Source organism: Sebastes fasciatus, chromosome 15 (genome assembly GCF_043250625.1).
Source record: "Sebastes fasciatus isolate fSebFas1 chromosome 15, fSebFas1.pri, whole genome shotgun sequence".
In the NCBI taxonomy this organism is placed as follows: Eukaryota; Metazoa; Chordata; class Actinopteri; order Perciformes; family Sebastidae; genus Sebastes; species Sebastes fasciatus.
Window position 1 is genome coordinate 17,951,155 of NC_133809.1, and position 22,216 is coordinate 17,973,370.

Consider the following 22,216-nt stretch of genomic DNA (forward strand, 5'->3'; position numbering starts at 1 on the left):
CAAAGCAGTGGCCAAGCCGCTGGTGTGGCACGCGCACAGCCACTCATCCCCCTGGTCTGTGACCTAAACAGGTGGATAGGAGGGAAGGGCTGGTTGTGGCGGGTGGACGGAGAGGGGGGAGGAGGAGGAGGAGGGGGAGGAGGGGGGAGGGGAGAGAAGAGGCTGCATCTGTCCCCACACTCAACGACTCCCTGGGTCAGCCACGGCCCCATATGCTCTCAGGAGAGAGGGAGGCACGCATGCAGACTCAGACTAACAGGTGGAGGGCGAAAGGGGGGGATTAAGAGGTAAAATTGATCAGAGGGGGATAGAGGGGTTTTGAAACTGTCAAATTAGCTGTATAAGAAGAAAGACAGATTTGTCTATCCCCGGAAGATTTCACTTAGAGGAGATTCTTAACCCTTAAGCCATATCAAATGTTTGGCCTGCATTATGAGAAGCCCTTTTTGTGTGTCTGCCTAACGGCCATATTGGCTCTCTAGCCGTGGAGCGTCATCTCTTCAACAGGCAACTGTTGCTGTTTTCATGCAGTTGGCTCTGTTTTCAAGCCAGAAACTCATTTACACTGTAAAATGTGATGCTTTCTTAATTCCCTCTTATTAAGTTGTGTTTTATGCACTTTCTCCCTGAGTTTTATCTCTTTAATGTGGATTGTGTGTGTTTGGGCCATCAGATGTAGGACTGTCCGCAGCTGATTAGTCGACTAAACGGTCGTTTTGGTCTTAGTTGACTGTAGAATAGAAAATACTTTATCGTCTACTTTTTGCGTACAAAAGGCAGAAATTTGTATTCGGTTTACGTTTGCAAAAAGGTGACTACGATTTCTTTAGTCCATTAGTCATTTTTTCTGCTTTTTTCATGCTGAATGAAACTTACAACACATCCCTGGTAAACACAAGATTTAAAGTGATTCTTTGTGGAGTAACTCAGTTTCACAGGTCTCTCGATTAAATCACCTAATCAATTAGTCGGTAAAATCGTTTGAGTATTAGTCGACTAAGAATTTCTTTGGTCGAGGACGGCTCTAATCCGATCTTCTTGGGCATTTGTGAGTAGATCGATGGCAAACTAACATTCACATAGTAGAGAAATAATGCTGCTCCACAGACAAATAATGCTCACTTCTGTGAGGTGATTTTACAAATAGTTGTAGTTGTGCCTCTAACCTGTATTAATGCAGTTGAAGCAGAAGAAGGTAAAGATACTTTTTCAGTTGTGAGCATTAATGGGAAGCATACGGTGAATGTGGAGCAGAAGCATAATAGACCTTTTTCACAGCAGACATTTTGACTCGTCATAGCAGGAAAAGCACAAATGAAACTGAATTTAACGATGGCTCAGCTCCATCAAGTGTCTTCGTAAGCCATGCCAGTGAGCCGGCATGCACAATACCAGAACCCTGCTCACCTAAATGGAATGCAGTCGTTTTTTTAATGTTATCAATTACGCCTGCGCTTTTCCTGCGATGACATGCCAAAATGTCTGCTGGGAAAAAGGCCGATTGAGTCTGACGCTGTGTATGGCAGCACAGGTGTGTAAAATAAATCATCAATAATCAAAATCAAAAAAGTGTTCAAACACACTGGACAAGTAACAACATTTGCTATATTCATAGATGTCAGTATGCACGCTGAATTGGTTTGATTTTTGAGTTTAGAGTCGTTTCTGTGCTGCTGGTGAAAAAGTGTCTCAGTCATGTGGATGTGGTGTTTCTAGAAGTTGAACTATGTTTTGAACTTGTGTGATAGAAACGCCTGCTTTCATGTATTCGAGGCACGTTGGGGCCATGAATTCAAAAGGCTTAGCTTCTGTGCGATGACACCCAGCAACAGTTCATTGATGTATAACACTTAATGAAATATTGAAATAAGGAAAGAGGAGATATTCTCTCTTTGGGCTGATTAGCCTGTCCTCCCTCTCTGCAACTAACTGTCCATCTAGGCAGTGAGGGTGGGGGGTGGAGATGGTCTCCAAGGTCTAATCTGTTGGATGCAGCTAATTAATTAGTGGTTCCTCCTATAGGCCCACTGTCTCACAAGAGACTAGTGTTTGCAGGAGATTAAGAGATAGAGTGTTAGTCAGAAAGGTGTAAATTATCAGTGAGCACCTGTGTTAATTGTTCTAATGAGGAGTCTCGTGGGCTCAGCGGCCTGGTGAGGAGGAGACAAGTGGGTCTTTCACAGGTAAATTGTGGCTTAGTAGAAACATGGGAACCCTTTATACTTATGTAGTCTAAACATGTTAAAGAAAAACATTGTTGTGGTATTATGTTGCCGGTAATGGTGAATTACACATAGAGAAAGCTTGGCTTTTATGAATGAATTCATTGACATTGCTGAATTCATGGGGCCAGGGATTAACGTGTAAATTATATTATTGCACTACTTTTTCTCTTTGGAGATACACTGTGGCTGTTTTTGATATACCGTGTAGCCTGTGGTGAGAATACTGGCAGAATGGAGAGAAATTGGCTCCGTTCACCATGAAGTCATTAAATTTGTAAGCTATTTGTGATCAAAAGGTGTGTTTGAGGCCATTAACTATGGAGTTTGATCATGGCTTATATGCAGTGTCAAATGTCAGCTGTTCCTGCTATTTCCCCCAATTTCAGTTGAAAGTAAGTATTAAGCAAGAAGAGAATATCAAAAGCTTCCTATGTAAATGTTTGTTAAATACCACTACTGAAGTTCATTATATACTGTATTGTTTCTGACGCCCAAAATCCTCACTTTGCTTCGACTCAGTGGGATTACAGTGGGTTACGTCCATCGGTTCTTTGGCTCAGACCACACGCCCTGATAGTAGTGTTCATTTTATGGACTAAACCATGCAGAAATATTTTGAACTTGACGGTTCATTCTTGACCTTGGAAGCAGCAGCTTGAAAAAAAAAAAATTGGACATAAGGTCTAATTTACTTGTTGTTTCCGGAGCTTTCAACCACATCTTGTGTCCTTCATACAACTGAATTTGGGGGGAATAGTAGGAAAAATCTTCATCACAACTTCCTCCATTCACTGTGCAAGGCCACGAGATGTGGTTGAAAATGTCCAGAAACTAAACATAAGCTAGACCTTTTGTTGAGGATATCTTTCTCAATATGCATATTTTGAGTTGCAAAATGCTTTTTTAGCTGCAGGAATAGTTTCTTTCCCTACATATTTCCATTGCAGAAATAATAGGTCTAGAGAATGAGTGCAATTCTGACCATTGATCGCATATGGCAGAAGTGTTTTCTCAAACCCTGGCTTTATATACTGTATGTATGACATGTATGGCAGTCCTTTGCTTTGAAGCTTAATGTGGCTCCATTTAATACTGAGTGGCCAAATTGTCTGTTTGAACTTCAGCATTATTAATAACCATTAGTCGTCAGTTAGGGGCGATTATACTTGTAACATTTCAGCACTTTACTCTTTACCGTCCCGCTGTGTGGCGGACATCACCATTAGGACGAAGCATAATCCACTATGAAAATATTTCCATTTGTCTCATAAGGAGATTTTTATTAATGGTTGGTGAATATTTAATGCGAGGAGTTTGAAAGACCTACAAGCTTAGAGTGCATTACCACTAAATGTCAACATTTTAATGTTATTACTGTCCACAAGAACAATGTGGTAATCGAACATAAATGTATTATGATATTTTAGTTTAAATATTTGCAAACAAGTTGATTTATACTGAATGCATTGTCCTACATTTTGAAAATAAAATAAAATGGACAACCTCTTTAGTGCTAACTAGGTGAGCTTTAACTAACTGGGTATTAACTCGACCCATAAGCATAGTAATAATGTGTTTTTTAACATATGCTGAGATCTGGTAATCTTCTTATGGGTTTGAGGTTTTTTTTCTGAATAGCTTAACAAAATATGCCTCAGTAATGGATGGTGGTATCCTCATCCATCGCCCTCCTCCCACCTACTATAACTTGAAATAGGCCATCAAGTGGCTAATGAACTGATAAGCCCTCTGTGTCCTGTGGGGCTTATGAACATCATAAGCCAAATGTTTAGGCATATTTGGTGAGAGTGTGTTTTAAAAGAGCGCTTATGTGGGCAAAGGACTACTGAAAAAATAGTGCTGCAACAGTATGAGAATGGACTTTAATAGATCACTGCAGGTTATGGAGGAATATTTCTGATTTATCTCCCAGGTTGTGCGATGCTTGCCGGTGTAGAAAGAATGTGTGGCCCTTTGCTTCGTCAGACCTCCAGCTAGTCAAGCTGCTAGTATCATTATCAGTTTTGGATCTCTGTAAATCCATGGATTTGTGTGAGCAGTCTGAGAAATTAAAATAACATGCTTTTTACTGCGCTTACTTCAAATCTCTTTAGACTTCATTTTTTAAAACATCTAAATCTGTTATTATGTAGGCTATACAAAACCCCCTTTTAATTTAATCTTTGACAAGATTATCAAATTCATTGATGATGTCACAAACTTAAATAATTTCAGAAAATGTCGACTAAGCCCGGATAAGCACTTTCAAGGGGATACTGCTGGATTATCTTAAAAAAAATATTATTTATTTTGTTGTTGTTTTTTTATTAGTTTTTGGCACATTTTCTCACATCATTATGTTATAGCGTTAATTTGTATTTTCATTACAATAAATACACGTGCATATACTGTATATATCATGCATCCTACCATGCAGCTATCAAACAAGTTGTAAGATCTAAAAGCAATGTGGTAATTTGAATCTAAATTACTGTGATTTATTTTCTTTTTAATTTAGAGACACACATTATTATTATTATTGTTTTTTTTCATTTTTAATTTTTTACAATTTTACCAAACTGTCCCACATTCATGGGCAGTTTTTATAATCTATCTCCGTCTATTTTTCCCTTTTTTCTCAATAATGAACTCGTTTTTTTTTTTGTTTTTTTTTTAACTTTTCATCTCTAATACTTACTCTTTATATTCATTGAAAGTTCCAGCGAGTTCAGCATCAAAAGTAGATGGTAGTTTGACTTGGATTACTTGGTTTAAGGGTGAAAACACCTGCAGACTTGTGCAGAGGAACACCTGGAGGGAATCTCATAATCACCCATATCCTAAATATATATATAGGCTGGGTCTTTCTTTTGGATATTTTGTAAATAATATTGCTTATTCATCCTATACTTTCATATCATTTTCATAACTGATGATCAGACCCCTTACTGGGTAAATAATACCCCGTTCCCCCTGCAGGCGTTGCGGCCTTTGCACCAACTTTGCTGGTACACAAAAACCAAGAGGGATTAATGCAGCGTCTGTTGGTCCCATATGCTCCTCAGCTCTGCTTTGCTCTTGATTAAAACTCTTTGTATGTATGAAGCATTGTGGAGGCCGGATGTCTAATCCTCCTCATGACTTGTGCACTTTGAAGACACGAGGCTCCAAGGTTACAATAACAAGCCAGGCTGAAGCCATTGTGTGTTTTCAGCTGATATTGGATGTATCAGTGATCAGGGCCAAGTGAGTGCATTATTTTTTTAGCATGGAAATTTAAAGATGGTGAGACTGTGTGTTACATCTTTAAATCACACTATATAAGGGCCTTTCTTCCTTAAATATATAGTGTTTCTTTGGCAGTTTATAGTGACTTGAACTTGATATTTCTATAATAATCTGTGGTGCCACCTAATATTAAGAGGGAAATGTTTATATCTATTTGAGCTATACAGTTGTTTGTTCTTTAGGTGGAGTCTTCAAACTTGTCCTTCATTCGTCCTCCTTTCAGTCACTTGCTGACTTCTCTCAGTCCTTAGAAATAAGAGTTTTTCTCGAGCTGACATTTAAGACTGTGTGTGTTAAGACTGTGTGTATTACATCTTTAAATCACACTATATAAGGGCCTTTCTTCCTTAAATATATAGTGTTTCTTTGGCAGTTTATACTGACTTGACCTTTACGCATGATATTTCTTTAATAATCTGTGGTGCCACCTAATATTAAGAGGAAAATGTGTCTATCTATTTGAGCTATACAGTTGTTTGTTCTTTAGGTGGAGTCTTCCAACTTTTCCTTCATTCTTCCTCCTCTCAGTCACTTGCTGCATCTCTCTCAGTCCTTAAAAATAGGAGGGTTTTTTTTCTCGAGCTGACATTTAAGAGTGACCCTACAGCCTGAAACACTTTTCTTTCTCTTTTGCTGGAGGAGTCTGTTGTTGTTGAGGAGTTGTTGACACTGAGAGGAGACGCGTCTCATGAATATTCAGGCTTTCTGTCAGCCCAGGCTATTGTTTCCAAGTTCAATTGTTGCATTGTTTATCTCCACAACGATGCATATGCGTGTTGCTAAACTTGGCGTTGCATTGTTGCGATATTATAATTGATTCTTGAATATTACAGCCTGTGTGATAAATTAAAAAAAGAGCATAGGCACCAGGATATAAACAGCTATTTCTGCTTCACCCTTGAATAAGTTATGGATATGGGCTATTGTATAATTAAGTCTTTCAAAAGTACAATCCTTCTCCCTTTAACACACACACACACACACACACACACACCTATTTTTCTGTCCACGCAGGAGTGGAAATCAAAGTCGCTCTTCTCTTTTAACGCTTCGATTATTTCAAGCAACGCTTTTTAATTAGTGTGCTCCTTTAGCGGAGACTCCAATGAAAGAGAGATTATTGGCAATGTCAAGGATGCTAATTGAATGTTGGACTTCTAACAATTAGCCCACTGCAGAGCCATGTCGACTCATTACAGATCCCACAGCCGCTCTGACTTTATTGTCTCCTGTTCGTCAACCTGCACAGTAACGTTGGATTTGAGAGTTGGAGAAAAAAAAAAAAGTAAATACAAACAAACCCTCTTTAAAAAAAAAAATTAAAAAAAATCAGCCTTCACCTTCTGACTCCTCAGATTTATTCTAAGAAGCTGTAACCTCTTCCTCTGCACCGTCACGAAAAATGTGCAAATAAACCCATTACGCAGCATGTAGGTGAAAAAAAAGTTATAATCCTGTATAAAGTATTTCAAAGTCATCTATATAGCCCATATCATATTTTTTTACAGGAATATTATTGTGAGGTTTTTTTCTTGAGTTAAAAAAATACAGCACATAACGTTGCTTTAAGCAGTGACTTTGTAGGTTTTAGTGCCGAGTTTCTGCATGTTTATCCCTTGGATGACTTTTTTTTTTTAATTCACCACCCAGCATCATATTTACAGAAATGATCACCAACACTGCCAACTACCCAAAAATCATCAGCATTAAATAATATCTGCAGTGATTTTCAGTTCGCAGTGTTTCCTTCAGAGATGTAATTAAAGAAAATTGGTGCATGCAAGTTTCTTGATAGATTAATGCAATATATACCTAATGTGTGTTTACATTTTTCCTTGTTAGATGTAGGCTTCATGTTAGTGTGCACATTTGGGGATCAGGCTTGTAAACCCATGAGGTGCTTCTTTGATTTGGGGCCTCAGAGAAACCCCCGCAGGTCAAATATTAGGATTAACATCTCTTGGAGGCTCTCTTGGATTAAACACTGCTTTCTCAAAACGCACGCTCTCTTTGTGTTGAGATGATCTGAATTCAACTACCAGAAAGGGAAAAATAGGTTAATTTCGCTACATGAGCACAGGATAATAAACTATGACCCATATTCATGTTTTGACTAATTCCACTATTTTTCGTTAAAGGATTTTTTTGGGATGTATCCTCCCTTATTACTATACAATATATATATACAATGGACTTTTATCCTTTTATCCTTTATTAAACTGGTCCTTCTGTTGTTCTTGTTCAGACTATTTATTTATTAGTTAGTCTAATTTACATCAGTAATCGTTTTGGGTCCTGTTTTATATATATTTTTAGTTTACATATATTATTGTTGTTGTTGTTGTTGTGTGTCACTATGTTTATCTCTGTTTTTTATGTACAAGCTGCTCCAAACCAATTGCCCCTAGAGGGATTAATAAAGTTGTTTGAATTGAATTGAATTGAATTGAATCTAATATATGATTTAGTTAGTTTTGATAATATCACATATGTTGGAGTAACTAATGATGCATGAGGTAACGGTGTGGTTGAGAAGTAATTATTAGTCTAATTAACACACATGCAAAACTGCCGTCCTCCTTTTTTGAAAAAAAGCCTTTGTGTTCTAATTAAATCTGTGATTTTTAAAAATTTTATTTATCCCAAAATATTGATTCTGATTTTTAAATTATGCCTATTTAAGATAAAAATTCGAGTCATTATCATAAGTCTTTACTCTATTGGTTTTTACTCACTATTTCGTTTGGTATATAATGTGATAAAATGTTACTTAATTTATTTTTTCATTATTATTTTTTTAAGTTGTGTGTGTTTAAGAATATTTCTGTAACTTCATTTTTATTTTATTTATTATTTATAAATTGATTATTTATGTATTTTATTTTTTATTTATCCCCAAATATTGAGTCTGATTTTTAAGTTATGCCTATTTAAGATAAAAAAAATAGTCATTATCATAAGTTTTACCCTATTGGTTTTTACTCACTATTATTTCGGTTGGTATATAATGTGATAAAATGTTTATTTTTCCATTATTAATTTGTAATTGTGTCTTTAAGAATATTCCTGTAACTTAAATAAACCATCTAAAAAATACCCAAGCTTAGCTTTACACACACCATTTTCTCCTCCCTTCACCACACACACATGCACATGCACGCACACACAGACGGTTTCTTGATGAAAGAGTAAGCTCACAGGACCTTTATTCATGTCTTTTCAGCGGTGAGGTCACACCATCTTTGGAGCCAGTAAAGGATCCACAATCACCGTGTGTTGAGATCAATGGAGGGGAGCAAAGTGTGGAGCTCTCAGCAGCAGCAGAGAGTCATTTCCAGTATTGGCTATAACTCTGGATTATTAACTACCATGTGCTTGGAAAAGTCTCCTCTCTCTTTGTGATGCTGGGGCAATTTTTAACCATTAGCATATTGTTCAAAAAAAGTTAGAAATCTATTAAAATCACAGCAGAGAGAGTCTGATGCGAGAGGGGGGCTCACAAATTGCATACAATAATACAACAGATCACAGTTTCGAAGGCTAGCACAGATAAAAAAAACACATATGTACCATTTATATAAGACACACACTGATTGTCTCTTAGAAACTACATATTGATTCCTTATAAACACTTTTTTTTCTTAAAGTAGTGCATCCATGTCCACACACACCAATCCTCATGTCTTTTCTGCACAGCAGGTTGGTGTCAGAACAGAAGCCTTACAGGAGGTCTGTCCAGCCAGCCTGAGCACTTCACCAGGAGAATGATGGTGAGTTTTTGTTCTTGGATCAACATTAGTTCCTTGGCTGTGTGTTGTACTTTTTCTTTCAGAGTCCACTCTCATGTGTTGCCCTCAACAGGTGTTTTTTTTTCTTTTACGCACAGAGGCACACACTGACAGACATGGATGAGGGGCTACAACCTGTGAATGAAAGGGGGGGAAATCTCTTTGCCAGTGCTAAAATAAATTAAACCTCTCCTCTAGGAGGACCAAAGACCCATCATGCCAAAAAAACAGAGGCCCACTGAGAGAGCCCTGTTTTAACAACCAAGAACCAGTGTTTTTATTGAAGGATGGCAGCGCCTGTGTCTGATGTGATGTCACTGTTTGTGCACTTTTTTTTGACAGCTCTGTTTTCACAGGACCTGGAATTTCCACGAGGAAGTTTGATCCTTATAATCCAAGCAATCTGCATTGAAGTTCAGCTTCCACGACGCAGCTTGGTCCTTATAATCCAGGCAGTCTGCTGTGGAGTTGAAGCCCAGGCCGGACGCTCCGTAGCCCTGGCTGGAGATGGACGCAGGAGACTGGTTCAGATGGCTTGTGACCGCCGCTGTGCTGCCCATCGGACTGAGAGTTGATCCTGGTCCTGCTGACAGCTGGTGGTGCATGGGAGCGAGGTAAGAGCCGCAGTCCATGCCGCCGAAGTAGGACGTGGAGCCGGCGTAGCTCTGGCTGTAGCCCGAGGCCTGCGTGTAGGTCATGGGGTAAGACCTCTGCATGCAGGAGGAGGAGGTAGACAGCGGGTCTGACAGAGGAGAGATGGACGCAGGGCTCCAGATGGACACTGGGCCGGTGGTGGTGGTGGTGGAGATGGGTGCTGGGACCGTGGTGGTGCTGGTTGGAGGAGTGAACTGGCCGCTGGCTCCGCTCTCTGAGCTCACTTCTCTGGTTGGGGAACTTTTCTTCTTGGCAGGTCGCACCTTGTTCTGGCCTCCGTTCTGCTGCTGCTGCTGCTGCTGGCGACACTTTGCCCGCCGGTTCTTAAACCACACCTGGAAGAAAGAAGTCACATAATGGTACAAAGTTAGTGTCGTTAGATCCCTTTACTTATTTATAGTGTAAATACAACCCAAACTCTACTTTTTTCTCGAATATTTGGAGCGCAAAACAGTTGTTTCCACTGCAAATAATATCTAGTTTTTATTAAGCCATCAGAATCAGAATCAGAATTAGAATCAGAATTAGAATCAGAATCAGAATTAGAATTAGAATTAGAATCAGAATCAGAATCAGAATTAGAATCAGAATCAGAACCGGAATTAGAATCAGATCAGAATCGTGTTTATTGCCAGGTGTAAGAGGTATAAACTAGGAATTTGCTTTGGTTTTGTTGGTGAAAGTTAAACAGTATAATAACAAAAGAATAGATAAAAACGTTAGAATCAAATAAGAATAAAAAAAATGAATTTCTACCTGTGGTATAAAAAAAAGACTGATTCATTAATTTGCTTTCAGTCCAAATCAAGATGTTTCTATACTTTTGTTTGTTACAAGTGGACTGATCGGTCTCATTTTATTGCTCAAATTCTCGCAGGAACAGGAATCTACCGTTAAGTGGAATTATCTAACCCCACTGGCAAAAGTTTTCCACTTGATTTAAGGAGTCACATAATGGTACACGCTATTGTCGTTAGATCCCCTTACTTATAGTGTAAATACAACCCAAACTCTATTTTTTTCTCGAATATTTGGAGCGCAAACAGTTGTTTCCACTGCAAATAATATCCAGTTTATATTAAGCCATGTGGTATATAAAAAAAAAAAGACTGATTCATTAATTTGCTTTCAGTCCAAATCAAGATGTTTCTATACTTTTTTTTTGTACTAGTGAACGAAAACTTACAATTTGCAGTGGTATCTGCTACATATCACTTCTAAGGGCACATTTGTCAAATAAAGGCCAGTGACCATTATTCTGTCAGGTTATGTGGTTAAACAAAAATTATGATTCATGATCAAAATTTGATATAGATTTTTTTCCCCCAGACTTAAACAGAATACAGCAATTGTTTCATGTGTTTTCAGGCATTAAGCATTTTCTAATTCCAGGTGGGATATTCCTATTTGTCCTTCAGGGAATTTCTGTCAATTAATGTCATACAGTGCCCATCGGTCGGTCTCATTTTATTGCTCAAATTCTCGCAGGAACAGGAATCTACCGTTAAGTGGAATTATCTCACCGCACTGGCAAAAGTTTTCCACCTGATTTAAGGAAGACAAAATGCTGAGCTTTACCTATACTGTCAGTCACAGGTTAAGACGAGTGGTTTTTTTTGCAGTGCAGATATAAAATCAGTATTTAACAATATCGTTCGACCAAATTTAGTTTCATATTTATTCCCCGTAAATGAGATGTAGGTGTAGTCTACGTAAACTATTTTTTTCCACATTGTTAAATCTATACAATAGTTGTTTAAACACTACAAAATGTGTTAGACCCAAAGTGACACTTTTGCTTTAGTCTCACAAATAACAACTTATTTTTTTATTTTTTTCCCACATCTAAAATATTTATCTATATATCGATGATCATTTCCAAATCTGTCTGATGTTGTGTTTGACTCACTTGTACTCTGGACTCAGGTAGATTGATTTTCAGCGCCACCTCCTCGCGCATGAATATGTCCGGGTACCGAGTTTTGCCGAACAACGCCTCCAGAATGTCGAGCTGCGCGCGCGTAAAAGTAGTCCTCTCACGCCTCTGCTTCCGTGGCGTTGCTACAAGTAAAAAAAGTACATTTAACTTAAATACGTTTATTTACTTATGTATCCATAAAAAAAACCATGTAAAGCAAGTAAAAAAGATCAAAAGTCATCAAAGGCAGATCTCTAACATGATATCTATTAATCCATGTGGTATAATAAAAAAAATACTTTTTTTGGTACTAGTGAAAGAAAACTTACAATTTGCAGTGGCATCTGCTACCTTATATCACCTCTAAGGGCAGGTTATGTGGTTAAAAAAAAATCAGTGGAAACAAATTCTTCCGCGGTGTTGCTACAAGTAAAAAAAGTAAATTTAACTTAAATAAGTTTATTTACTTATGTATCCATAAAAAAAAACATAAAAGCAAGTAAAAAAGATCAAAAGTCATCAAAGGCAGATCTCTAATATGATATATATTTGTTGTTGTTGTTTGCGTAATTACGCACGAGTCCTGTGAGAATTAGAACGCCGGTGACACATTGTAGCACTCGACGTTCCAGTAAAATAACAGTAAAGAACTGGCAGCAAGGTTGCCTTTATGTTACTGTAAAATTAACATTATTATACTGTCGCTGAAATTTACAGCTTTGTACTGTTAATGAAAAATACAGTTTGAACTGTTTTTTTTAATTAATTTCACAGTATTTTACAGTTAATTTACTGTTTAAAGATACATTATATAGCTGTTTTGTCACCTTTCTTTTACATTATCTTACTGATTTGTTTTAATGCACTATTTATTTTTTTACATACATTTTAATAAACATTATTTTGTGCCTAGATGAATAGACTTAGCAGGTTACAGACATCGGAATAGTCACATTAAATACAATTAAAGGCACTTGTTAGGAAAAAGGCTATAATAGATTTGTTGACACTTTTCCCAAAAATGTCTGTCTATAGCTGGCTACAAGCACAGAATGCAAACCATAACAACATGTGAGTGAAGAACAATAAAGCTAATTCACTGATTTTACAATCATGTACAATGTACAAGCCTCACATGTGCAGATCAGGTCCCAGAATTAAAAAAATACTGCATGAAACTGTTACTTATGATACTTTAGACAGTTGATCAGCAGTAAAGTGCTGCTTTTTAAGAATGCATTATAGTTCAGTTAAAAAACGGCCTATGAGCGTAATTTAACAGGTTTTCTTTTGTAGCAATAACAGGTTAATACTGCTGAAATCCTGCTGTAAATTAACAGCAATTGTTAACAGTGTGCATCTAATATGCCAAAAAAAATAATGCAGCTTGAGCAGAAATCAAAGCAGTAATTCATTCGAAAGGCACATCTAAAAAATAAAATCACACAAAAGGAGACTTCTGTTCCCTTCAAGTTCAGTGCGTTTGCAAAAGAAGTTTGTTAGAATAACCTAATGTTGGATTTTCTTCATAATACTCGTCTGTGCTGTATCTCCCAAAATGTAGAAGTCATTAGATTTAGACGCTTTAAAATAGGTCCTGATTACATACTGTACCATTCCCAGTCCATTACTGTTCTCTCATCACTCCTTATATTTATTCTTCAAAAAAGTTTCCACCCACCTGGATAGCCCACTGATGGATGCAAAAGGTCCATTCCGGATGTAGTTAAGCTGAGGCCATTGACTGTGTAAGGTGGTTGCTTTAGATACGACATCATGCTAATGTTAGTCTGAGGGCTGAAGTTGGAAAAAATTTTGAAAAGTGGATGGAGCTCCTGATATGAACTTGGTGTCTTCTGCTCGCTGCGTGGTCCGTGTTACACCGGGAACCTGTTCCAACAAAACGACAAGAGAAGAAGACACCGATAAAGATGCATCTTGTGAGGAGATATAGAAATAAGCCTCCTCTCTCCAAAAAGCGCCAAGCACATCTCCAGCTGTCCTCTTCTCTACAACTTCCTCCACTACCTCCTCCCACACACAAAAAGCAATACACTATAATTGCAACAAGTCAGTTGAAAGTTCAATTAAAGACACTGGCTCCTATGAAGGACAATACAAATTAAATATAGGAACTTTTGACTTTAAAATAAAAACTTAAAAAAATAAGCTATTTACTTTATATTTGGCTTTGTTTCGGTTTGTTTGGCTCTATTACATTATTATTATTACATATGTTATGTAAAGTTTTGTTTAGAAATATAAATCAGTGGGAAGTGAAGAAAGAAACTGAATTGATGTTATAGAAACATATTCTATAAAAACATGCACAGTCAACATAAATAATCATCAATTTAAGATGATTTAAATACTATTCCTGAACTGCTGAATAAAAATGGCATTTGGTACCCTTTTTTTAAAAAACAAAAAAACAACAACATTGCTATGAATTTTCAAGGCAATTTGGAATGAAAATCATTTGAATTTTTTTTATTTCAAAACACGAGATTATTTGATTCTGAAAAGCTTTCATTAAACGAATAGTGATAATAACTTTACTGATCCCGAGGGAAATTCAAGTTTCCAGCATCACAGTTCCAAAGTGCAAAACATGTTAGTAAAAAGGCAGTAAAAAAGTTAGTAGTACGAAGTACAAAGTGCAAAAAAAAATATACCAGATATAAAAATATAAGGAGATGAAGAAAACTGTTAAAACTGAATATAGTGCAGGGTAACAGCTGTGATACACGACTATTTAAAAAAGTGAATATAGTGCAGAAGGGACTGTTAAAAATGAGTATAGTGCAGGGCAACTCCAGTAGCTTAGTCTATGAAAGTGCGCCGTTATATGTTAATATAGGCTGCTTATCTCAGTCTTCTATATGACATTTTTATTTAAAAACACGAGATTATTTGATGCTGAAAAGCTTTAATTCAGTAAAAAAAAAAAAGGACGTGCCTCCATATTGAACAGTTGTTTAAATAGCACTAGATGTGATGTTGATTGGTAAATGTGTGATTGCTGTCACTTCAACTTCACTGACCCTCAGCTTCTCTCCCCACTGAGCGTCTTGATTAGTTGCTTTTTTTTTCAACATCCAACGGTTTTAACCCCCTCATCCCAATCTGTCACACTTAAAACACACACACACCCGTCTACCAGTTGCACACAGCCGCTCAATAATAATAATCATCCTGTCCAAGAATTAATTATGATAAATGTGTTTTTTTTTTCTGTTGATGAATTAATGAGATAATCCGAGTGGCATTTATAGTGGAGCTGCAGTTTGGTGTCTATACAACCCAAATAAAGTGCTTCAGGCTCCTTAAAATCAGCAGCTGTACTGTAATCATATTTTTTTTTTAGTCTGAATAATCATCAGCACTTTGCAGAAAAAAATTAAACCACAGAGGAGACATTTAATTCTTATAATAAATGTTTCTTTATTTAAAAACTCCCAAATTACGCATCAGATCACAAGATCCTCGAAACAGGAGTGAAATATATGAAATGTGACATGTTGGTTTATTGTCCTCTAAATGATTTCGTCTCTGGAGGCAGAGGAGAGCCAGCACAGAGAAAAAGGCCCAGGAACATTATTTCTATAGTAGGCCTAAATGTTCTTTCTTTTTCAGTGCAGCTTTCAGCCTCAATCCTCCACAATTATAAATTTTTTATTATTGCCTTATTTTGTCTGTAAATTCACATCGTGAAACAAACAAAGTGTGCAGTATGAAATTAATTAAGGTTTTAAGTTGAAACTTCACTCATTGAATGTGGACTCCTCGGTAGAGAGACTGTGACATTTTGTCAAATAAAAGCTCCATGAATCATACCAGTATTATAAAAAAAGACAATTAAAATATCGGAAAAGCTTTGAATCTGTCTTTGTTTCCATTAGCAGACTATCATGGTGTAACTTCATCAATTTGCCACTATAATTATCGGATCCTCTATGCATCTATACATGTTTTAGTTTAGTTTTTTTTTTACATCATTTATGTCGATTTATATTAATCTAAAAGGGTTTGGTGCAGACACACCTATCTGTGCTCTGCTCAAATAAAAAAGGCAGAGTTTTATAAGAAGGTTTAGCCTTCATCTGCAGCCTATATAGTTTTCTCACTGGCGTTTCCTTTGAGTGTCTTCATAGATTTTATTTTAACGTTCCCTCTTTTAAAGAAAAAATATTTTGTAAACCTTTTTAAATGTAGTTATATAACAGGTGTGGTTAGGCTTCTAATTGTGTTTTACTTCTTTGACTCTATCTTGATTCCTTATTTTGATATAATGATAATAATAATGATGATAATACTAGTAATTATAATAATAATAAGGATGATTTTAATAATAATACTACTTCTACTAGTAATAAAAGGCAAACTTACCCTGTTATCGACGACTGTAAAGTTCTTTGTCTACTTGGTTCCCTCCAGGAGAAATAATACAACTCAGTGCAGATGAACGGCGTCCTGGCGCATAAAAAAACACCAAAGCAAGAAGAAGCAGAAGCAGAAGAAGCAGAAGCAGCAGTCTTCTTCTTTTTTCAGATGCAGAACAACAGTGAAACGGATAAAAGGTAAATGTTGAGCGTCTGCATCGGGTTTCTGAGCGGTGCTAGAGCTGCAGAGTGATGGAGGAGGCTGCATGAACGCCTTTAGGATTGTTGGTGTGTTGTGAGTGAAGTGCTTTGAGTTGGATTTTGTACAAACTGCCAGCCAATAGGAGCCGCAGGACTGAGCTGAGGTCTGTCTCTGTCTCCGTCTCTCACACCGGTGGGGAGGATGAGGATTTTTTTTTTTTTCCCTTTTTCTTTTTTTTTTTCTTCTGGAGAAACAAATGTCTCCAGCTACTTTTTTTTGACGCACAGTCCTCAGCCAATGGCAGCGAGAGGGCGACTGACAACATCCACCATCCCACTGCATTGATAATAAATAAACGGTATATGCCGGTGGATGTGGAGAAGTGGAGTTTAAAACCGGGGAAAAAGTCAGTTGTAGTCATATTTTTATTGCATTTTATATTCGACATCGCCCTTATCTAGTGGATGCATTGAACTGAGGAAAGTTACATGAAGGCTGGGCGGCTGATAAATCAGAATCAGAATCAGAATCGTGTTTATTGCCAGGTGTAAGAGGTATACACTAGGAATTTGCTTTGGTTTTGTTGGTGCAAGTTATTAACAGTATAATAACAAAAGAATAGATAAAAACGTTAGAATAAAATAAGAATACAAAAATTGAATTTCTACCAATATACAATATACAAAATAAGCTATAAACATGATATAAACAGATAGTGCAAATACATCTGAAAACATAATGTATGCACATATATTAGTAGTGCGAATAAACTCATAATTAAAAATATATATATATTTTCCAATGCATGACTTATCTTCATTGAGTGCGTATAAAAAGTCATCCAATATTTAATTTTTCAGATTTATTCATAATAAAAAAGTTCCAGACAATCGAGGAATATAGAATGTATTTTTAACATGAATTTATTTTATTTATGAGGCTATTTATAGGTCTGTATAAAAATAATAATTAAATAAATAATAATAATTATAAATAATAATCATAATAATTATAAATGTAAAAATAATTATGTGACAAAAAAGAGTGAAAAAAACAATGTGCTGGACTGCAGCAGAGATCTCTCCATGTGAAGGCTGCACCGTCCTCCTCTCACATTCCAGCGCGTCGCAAAAAAAGGGGATTTAGAGCGACTTATTTTCTTAAAAGTGTCCTCCCATCCACAGAGCCAGCCAGTCTGCTCCCATCAGCCTCACACGGGCCTGCGCCAAAAAATCACCCACAATATTTACAGAGGAGTTCCCACCGAGACACACCGAGACACCGATGACTTCCATGTAGCACCGGAGCTGCAGTGTGCATGCAGCCGGAGATGAGGAGGCATGTAGCGGGCAAATAGAGGCAGATAGAGGCCTCTTCTGCTGATGGAGACATTTTCATTTATTCCACTTGACACGCAAGAGGAAGATGTGAAAGAAGAGAAATATGAAGGTAAAGGCCTGTTTTTATTTTCGATTATAACATAGTGCATGTTTTGTGTTTTAACATTGTACAATAATATCATGTAATAATAATAATAATAATAGCAATTTTTTTTTTTTTTTTAAATGTGATATTATAATAGCCATTTAGTCCATCTGATTTCTTATTTACTGGAGGACCTACAGTACAAGCTGAGAGAGGGACAAATAAGCTTCCTCTATGTCACTTGAATTTTTGAACCTGCGTGCCCATCTCAAAATAATATGCCGAAGGTTTTTGTCACGGCTTGGTAAATGTCTCATCTTAAGAGGCTTTGCGGAACACCTACACACACACACACACACACACACACACGCACACACACACACACACACACACACACACACACACACACACACACACACACATTGCGCGCTTGCACGGACACACGCGCTCACTTCAAACAGATTTGAATATTGATTTAGATTTATAAACACAGGCAGACCGTGGGCTTTTATGAATCGTCATTTTGCCTCTCTCTGTGGCTCGATCTTGTGGAAGGCCATGCAGAGTCAAAGGTGCAGTGACAGCAGCTGCTGGGAGAACTGGTTTCCACTCAGAGCTGCTGCAGACTCACACACAAACTGGTATACAACATCTTATCAACTTCACAAACTCAGTGACATCTCTTTTGACAGATTTCGATCAGCGGAAGAATGGAGCTGAATGGATCGTAACCCTGGATTTCTTTTAAACTGCAGAGGAAAAAGTTTTGCTTTGAGTCTGAGGGGCGAGGAACTGCAACACATTCAGGTATCTATCTCTGTTTGTTTATTTTTTTGTGTGTGTTTTTATTTATGTTTATTTATGTTTTTATTGCCGGATAATACACATGTATTTTATAATTTAATAGGATGAAAAAAAGTAGAGTGAAAATCACAAATTCACCTGTTTATGTTGATTTATTCTTATTTTTTTCTAACGTTTTTATCTATTATTTTTGTTATTATACTGCTTACTTGCACCAAAAAAAACAATGCAAATTCCTTTCTGATTCTGATTCTGATTCAAAATGAACATGTCATTAGACTATATTATAGAGGGCAGCTTCAAACCAAGTCTTGGGTATTTTAATTATATTGCTGTTTGCTTTATGACCATCACAAAGGTCACAGTTTAGCCTTCCCACATTTTTTACCTCAACAGACTCCACTATCAGCCTAAAAAGCATTACGTTTATTATGTAAAGTTTAAATTAACAGAGACTTAAAATGTTGTATAATCTTTTACTTTCACCCCTTTAACACATACTGCCCATAATATGATCTTTTATAGTCTCTATTGAGAATGCAACATAGGAATAATCAGCTTGCAGCTATAAACATTTGTAACAATTGCACTATCTGTTTATATAATGTTTATTTTTGTTTATACCTTATTTTGTATATTGTATATTGGTAGAAATTCAATTTTTTATTCTTATTTTATTCTAACGTTTTTATCTATTCTTTTGCTATTATACTTTTTGACTTGCACCAACGAAACCAATGCACATTCCTAGTGTCGACCACCTACACCTGGCAATAAACACCATTCTGATTCTGATTCTGATTCTAAAAGTCTGTGAATATTTGCTCATGATATTTCTGCAGCTGCATGGTAATGTGGTAATGGACCCTAAAACGCGAGACTTTCAAACTGCTGCGTGGAAAATCCTGACGTGTGATGCAGTTATCTGCACGGATCTCACCGTTTAAATTGCTAAATAATTTATTAAAGTGTGCAGCCAGGCCCTCCGCAGGGACTTTGTGTATCTTAAAAGGACGTTTAAAGGGAGAAGGAGTTAAACGCCTCTGGCTGACTGCCGGCTAATTGACGACGACGGCTTTTATCTCCTCCTCTGCTGCTCTCAACCTGAGGCTGAGGTTCTCACCAGGCCGGCTCCAACCTGTGATTTCTACCAGTTAATGCGAAGCCTATACATCTTTACTAATGCACTGCAAAGGCATGGATGTTTGACCCTTGTTTGATAGCAAAAGAAAAGAAAAATCTTATTTCAAGATTGAATAATTCACCCCCCTTCTCCTCCCTGCTCTGCACCTTATCCAGGCATGGAAATAAACAATCAACACATTATACAATGGATAGACGTATGTTTTAAAATTTAAAAGAACAAATAAAAAAAAAACAGGATGATTTAAATGTTTTCTCTTTTGCAAAATAAATCACAGATGTTTATTGTGAATTGTGTGAATTTAAATCTGCCTATTTACCACATAGGTCTATATATATACATACATCTTCTAACTATCCAGGCAGCCCTTTTTCTCCTCTCCTCTGCCTTTTTCCCTCCTTGTTTGATATCCGCATGGCTGAATATGAGGAATGTGTTGGTGGAATTCATTCTGAGCTTAAAAAAAAAGAGCCAGAAAAAAAAGGAATAAAATCCATGAAAGTCAATTCATATATAAATGAAGATAATCTGTAATTCCAAGGCAAAGCTTTTTTCTTATGCATTTTTTAATTCAAACCTCAGTCGAAATTGCCTTTTGACTATAAAACAATAAGTTACTTTAGAGTTACTTTTATCAACATTTTTTCTCTTCTTTTAATTTTGGCTATTAAACACAGAAAGTTGCCATTAATACCTCAACTATTAGGTGAAATCATTATTTAGATCCGTACAAAAACTAATAAACTAAACTAATCTGGGTTTACAGAATCACATATCTGAGTCATTATTTTGAGAGAAAAATTTACATATGTAGTAATAATGTTTTTAAAATTCTTTATTATTCTTTTTAATGTCATGTGTAGCACTATAAGCAAAGTTGATAAAAACCACTGAGGTTACAATCCTTTTTTTTTTAGTTTTTTTTTTTTTTAAACCTGGCTATAGAAGGTAATTATTGTGGATAGATGTGGTGTGTGTGTGTGTGTGTGTGTGTGTGTGTGTGTGTGTGTGTGTGTGTGTGTGTGTGTGTGTGTGACAGAGAGAGAGAGAGAGAGAGAGAGAGAGAGAGGAGCTGAAGTAGGATAATCACAAGCTGTATTTTAATTAGCCCGGCAGGTTTGATAGATACGTTGCCACTGCTGCTGCTGCTGCTGCTGCTTTGCTTAAAAAAAAAGGTGCAGTGCGTAGTGAGAAAGGTGTCTAAACAGAGGGTTTTCCCTGTGCTCTTCTCTTATCACAAAGGAGCTAAACCTTTGTGTAATGTAACATGTAACTGACCCTAAAGGTCATCAAAACACATTCAGTCTCCTCCCGGGGATTAAAGGGGAAAAGACCCCATTCAGTGTCAGTTTTCACCAGTTTTCACCAGGATTCACCAGGCAGCACTTTGCATCTGGGATTTTACCTCTTTATGCAATTATTCACAATGTCACAAATTTAGTTTTGGCTCAAAGTTCTGCTTAAAATGATTATAGAAAATGCTGTTGAATGAGTCTGTATTCTAGTTTATTTTAGTGCCGTGCTTCTGTAATGAAAAAGGTGTGCTGATCATGAAATTATTGGGTTTATTTTTCCACATGCATTTTCTCCTCGAATTCAAACGTGGTGCCTCGATAACGCCGTGGCTTTGTGTGTGTGTGTGTGTGTGTGTGTGTGTGTGTTTGCCAAGTTTGCTCTCTCCATTAATATGACATGCCTTTTAATTAGTGCCATAATTGTTTGTGTTGTGTTTGTGCAGGAGTTCGCCAACAAACAAACGGATGCAATTAAACACACTCGCCTTCAGATCATCAATGAGGAGGCAAAGTCAAGACTGGTGGAAAAACAGACAAGGACAAATGTAAGACGGGAGAAGACTCTACTGCCTCAAGGTTAAACTTGAACTGTGTTAAACACACAATCTGGATAGTTGTTGCTTCTTCAACAAACACACATCACTGTCTGTTTTTTTTATATTAAACATCCTCTTTTTACAGCCTAATGTAACTCTTAATTGATGTTATATTTTGGTATCTATGCTAAAAACATGCTCTTTCTCTGTCTTGGAAGTAATTAAAATATAATGTGCAAATAAAGACTACCATTGTGAAAGCACCACCCTGCTCTTTTCCTCTCTTCCTCTCCACCTTAGCCACCAGTAGCCTTCTCCTCTGTGTGCTGAGGTGTCTGCATGGCGTGGTAAAACCTGCCCTGCAGACCGGACCTCTCAAGTCTTCAAAGGAGTAGGAACTCAATGTGGGGGATTTGTTCAGGCTTATTTGGTAACCTAGGATTTGAATTGGATTCTGGGAGGCATTCATAACACATTTGAAAATGTTACATTGTGTGATTTTGTGTGTAATCCCCATAATAAATTTTAGAAATGGTCACAGCACTTGCACAACTG

The 22,216-nt window shown here is 36.9% G+C and overlaps 1 protein-coding gene and 1 long non-coding RNA gene across 2 annotated transcripts; one reads left to right on the forward strand and one right to left on the reverse strand.

Annotated features, from left to right (window-relative positions):
* Positions 1–7,701: 7,701 nt before the first annotated feature.
* On the reverse strand, positions 7,702–16,575 carry otx2b (orthodenticle homeobox 2b). Its single transcript, XM_074660116.1, has 4 exons — positions 16,263–16,575; positions 13,555–13,763; positions 11,865–12,016; positions 7,702–10,290 (listed from the first exon to the last, which is right to left on the reverse strand). Exons 2-4 carry the CDS (start codon positions 13,649–13,651, stop codon positions 9,652–9,654), a joined length of 888 nt encoding a protein of 295 aa, XP_074516217.1. The 5' UTR covers positions 13,652–13,763; positions 16,263–16,575; the 3' UTR covers positions 7,702–9,651.
* Positions 16,576–16,992: 417 nt separating this feature from the next.
* Positions 16,993–21,939, forward strand: LOC141783107 (uncharacterized). Its single transcript, XR_012597215.1, has 3 exons — positions 16,993–17,906; positions 18,575–18,689; positions 21,569–21,939. It is a non-coding gene; the product is annotated as an uncharacterized LOC141783107 (long non-coding RNA).
* The last annotated feature ends 277 nt before the right edge of the window (positions 21,940–22,216 follow it).

Coding starts and splice junctions, on each gene's coding strand:
- otx2b (XM_074660116.1), bottom strand. CDS start 13,651: ATGATGTCGTATCTAAAGCAACCACCTTACACAGTCAATGGCCTCAGC. Junction 12,017..13,554: donor TCCATCAGTGGGCTATCCAG/GTGGGTGGAAAC, acceptor TTTTACTTGTAG/CAACGCCACGGAAGCAGAGG. Junction 10,291..11,864: donor TACCTGAGTCCAGAGTACAA/GTGAGTCAAACA, acceptor TCTTTCTTCCAG/GTGTGGTTTAAGAACCGGCG.